Below are 3,773 nucleotides of genomic sequence, written 5' to 3'. Positions count from 1 at the left end.
TAAAATTCAACTGCCATGAATTCCATTTGATTGAAGAGAGGACTATGAAAGGTTTGGCCTTGTGTAAGTTATACACGATGTTTAGGGATCGTTTGGTTGGGAAGGAGTTATCCCGAGATAACTGGATAACTTATCCCATCATACATATGAGATAATTTATTCCATCACAATGAAATAACTCCCGGTACTAACTAAATATCTCACAGCAAACATGAGATAGACTGGTCTAGAAAGCACGCGTGCAGTGTAGCATGTTTCCCCTGATAGAAGAACTACAAAGGGAACAACAGGCATAATTTTTTACCTTGCTCCCTCTTTGAATTGCAAAGCAAAAAACAAAGGCTCAGACAGCACAAGGAATATGGGAGATATCTTTTTGCCTTCACCATACAGAATCATCAAGCAAAGAGACGCGCATGAAGTGAAGAGAAGATGGAGGTAAGCAACAAGCAAAGAAACTCAAATACCCGAAGATAAAGCAAAATAACTTAGATCTATAGCAAGATATCCAAAATGTAACAAAAACTAAATAAGAATCCAAAATTGAAGCAGTTAAAACCTCATAACAATGAAAAACAGGGAGAATCTTAGCAAACTAAATGCGTTTAATTCAGTATTGGCCAAATGGTTCCCCTAGATCCTCTTCTTCCTTAATAACGCCCAATTCCCCAAACTCTAATCAGACCATCGGTATAGCCACTGAAAAGTGTGCTTCCATCAGCACTCCAGCTCAAACTGGTGCAGTATATGACCTGACAATTAAGTAAGATTCAATTATATTAGATCCACTTATTATGTAATTCACCATTCACATCACAAAAATGGAAACATCACATTTAAATACTACTAGGTCAACAGAAGCACAGTGCAGTGCAAAGTTATGGACTTAAAACTGAAAACATATAGGAACAAGAACAATTATATCTCAATCATTTAGCAAGCATATTAAGTCGGTCATTTGCAGCACCCACCCCTCTCCAATATGGTGTACGACATCATTTAAACTCTAGGGCTCCAAACTTGTAGCCAATCATCGGTAACTTAAAAAAACTACACAATCAATAAAACTACACAATCAATACTTAAATATCCAAATAATACTTGGAGAACATTAGTTAACAACTGCAATTTCCAGTCTGAAAACAAAAACAATGGCTGGAAAGTCCCATAACCAGCAATGTCTCAATACAACCCCCTTTTCATGCCATAGAAAATGTCATACCATAATTCTAAGAGACCATAAAAGCAGCTGACCAAAGATCAGAATAACAAGTTAACTGCAGGTCCCACATGGCAAAGGCTACAAGCATCCTATACTTTCTTAACCAGATTATGCTTCAATGTGGTGTGGAAGTTATTTCCTGCGATAGATGAGCTCCCTTAGAAAAATCACTTTTAGATCATTTTCTCGTGTTTCAATAAACACAAAAGTAGCTGACATATAATAACTGGTTACTAGATTAGATATCGACAACAATGAAGTCTTAATTGACACAAGATAGAGTAAGACTTGAGTTATTTGAAAAGAGAAAATGATTTTACATTTTGGTGTACTTTTCCTAAAGGGAACATTTTTCTGTCACATCAAGAACATATCCATTCAGAGAATTAACTTGTACAATAAGGGGTCGTTTTCACGTTTGGTAGCTAGCTAGTTAGAATTATGCACGTATTAGCAAGTAATGCAGGTATTAGTTATGCGGGTTTCAATAACACTCCTAACTTAATACATGTATTTGTTATGCGCGTTTCTAAATTGCAAACCGAACATAGTAAAGTATAAACTGTATACATGAATAACTTATTAGTAATAAGATTAAACAAACCTTGTTTTTCGCAGCAGTAGATCCCTCAGCAGTAGCAGCAGACATTTCGCTCTCTTGTTTCAAATCCACTTTAAGATCAACCACAATACTCTTGCTCTCCAAATCCCAAATCTTGATACTAGATTCAGTAGCAGCACAAAGCCAGTACCTATTAGGGCTAAAACAAAGAGCATGGATAATCGACCCAGCATCAAGCGAATACAGTTTCTTCCCTTCAGCCAAATCCCACAGCAATATAACTCCATCTTTTCCTCCACTAGCACACAACGAACCATCTGGGGAAACCGCGACAGTATTCACATACCCACTGTGTCCAGCAAGAGTAGACCTCAGCTTACAGTTGGTCAGATTCCAAATCTTCACAGTACGATCCCATGATCCCGAAACAATTGTTGGTTGGAGATTATTCGGGCTAAAACGAACACAAGAAACCCAATCAGAATGCGAATCCTGTTCCTGAATCGTGTACTTACACTCCCCCAATGTATTCCACAGCTTAATCGTCTTGTCACGCGACGCAGACACAATCTGACGATTATCCACGGAAAAAGCAACCGACAAAACATCCTTAGTATGTCCGACAAAACGCCGGGCAGTTGTCCCCGCTTGTAAATCCCATAAACGAAGCTCACCATCCCACGATCCAGAAAGAGCGAACATCCCATCGGAGGAAAGCACGACGTCTTGGACAAAATGGCCGTGTCCGGTGAGACGGCGGCGGGGGACACCGTAGTGTGGGCCATCTTTGGTTAAAGACCAGACAATGATGGATTTGTCTCTGGAAGAAGTGACAATCATGTCGGAATTGTCGATTGGTGTTGCAATGGCGGTGACCCAGTCAGTGTGGGCTCTCATGGTGCCGCGGAGGACGAGTGATTCTGTCGTCATTTTGGTGAATTGACGGCGGCGGAGAAGGGGGGAGGCTGTAGAGATTAGAGGTGATGAAGGTGTAGAGAAAATCTAGGGTTTTAAGCGGATGTATTTATATGGGGGAATTTGTTAGGGTTTATTAGGCAAACGGGTCTGGGTACTGAATTTCCGGACCCAGGTTCTACTGAGGCCCATTGGCCACCTTTTACAAGTTATGTACCTAGCCATTTAAGTATTTTATTATGACCCCAAATAAAATAAATTCTGACAGTTCAGAGCTTAATTCATTGGTATTTTTATAATTACTTTGTAAGGATAGAGATTTATGTAAATACAACAAGTTAAGGTGTTCAAATTTTTTATTTTAAAAGTTTTACGAGAGATGTAGAATGGTAAAAGTTTTTTTTTTTTTGGAGCTTTCCATATTCAAAAGGTCGACTTAAAATTGAATTCTTAAAAATTATAACAATTTGCTATCAAAAAGTTTTACAACAACAACATATCGGATGTAAATTCATAAATGGGGTCTGAGGAGAGTAGAGGATATATATATGCAGCCTTATCGCTCTATACATTGCGAAGTTATAGTGATTGACGTTTTCGATAGAAGCTCAACTTTAGTAAAACATATCACATATAAAAATTATGGAAAAAAACTAGTAGCGACAATAAATAATAGGAAAAATTACATAGATACACATGCTAACTATGTCTTATTACATTACATCCCATGTTGAAAAAGAAATTACAAAAATCTCAAATTAATTTCTTAAATCCCTACCTTTTTTATTTTCTCTCTCGTCCTTCTTATACATTCCAAACAATCATATTTTGCTCCAAATTATGCTCCATATTTTTCTCCTAAAATCTTGCTACCTTTTCTCTCTATTTATTTAGTATGTCATCTATGATTATGAGTAGCAGTTGTAATTTTAATTTTACCTTCCCTTCTTCCTCACCATTTCACTTCTCCTTAACCACGGATTCCACTTTCTCTACTTGGAATCCATAAACCCAATTTTTATTTTTTTTTTCTTTTTCAAAAAAAATAAAATTAAACCCGAATTAATCATATAA

General features: G+C 37.2%; 1 protein-coding gene across 1 annotated transcript; it reads right to left on the bottom strand.

Annotated features, from left to right (window-relative positions):
* Positions 1 to 474: 474 nt before the first annotated feature.
* LOC107855418 (guanine nucleotide-binding protein subunit beta-like protein) lies at positions 475 to 2,917 on the bottom strand. Its single transcript, XM_016700429.2, has 2 exons — positions 1,827 to 2,917; positions 475 to 752 (listed from the first exon to the last, which is right to left on the bottom strand). The coding sequence occupies exons 1-2, from the start codon at positions 2,712 to 2,714 to the stop codon at positions 651 to 653; spliced, it is 990 nt and encodes a 329-aa protein (XP_016555915.1). The 5' UTR covers positions 2,715 to 2,917; the 3' UTR covers positions 475 to 650.
* Between the last annotated feature and the right edge of the window lie 856 nt (positions 2,918 to 3,773).

Source organism: Capsicum annuum, chromosome 6 (assembly GCF_002878395.1).
Source record: "Capsicum annuum cultivar UCD-10X-F1 chromosome 6, UCD10Xv1.1, whole genome shotgun sequence".
Taxonomy (NCBI): Eukaryota; Viridiplantae; Streptophyta; class Magnoliopsida; order Solanales; family Solanaceae; genus Capsicum; species Capsicum annuum.
Note: the sequence above shows the minus strand (reverse complement) of the source record. Positions and strands in the feature narration are given on the sequence as shown.

Coding starts and splice junctions, on each gene's coding strand:
- LOC107855418 (XM_016700429.2), bottom strand. CDS start 2,714: ATGACGACAGAATCACTCGTCCTCCGCGGCACCATGAGAGCCCACACT. Junction 753..1,826: donor CTACTGCTGCGAAAAACAAG/GTTTGTTTAATC, acceptor CTTAATTGTCAG/GTCATATACTGCACCAGTTT.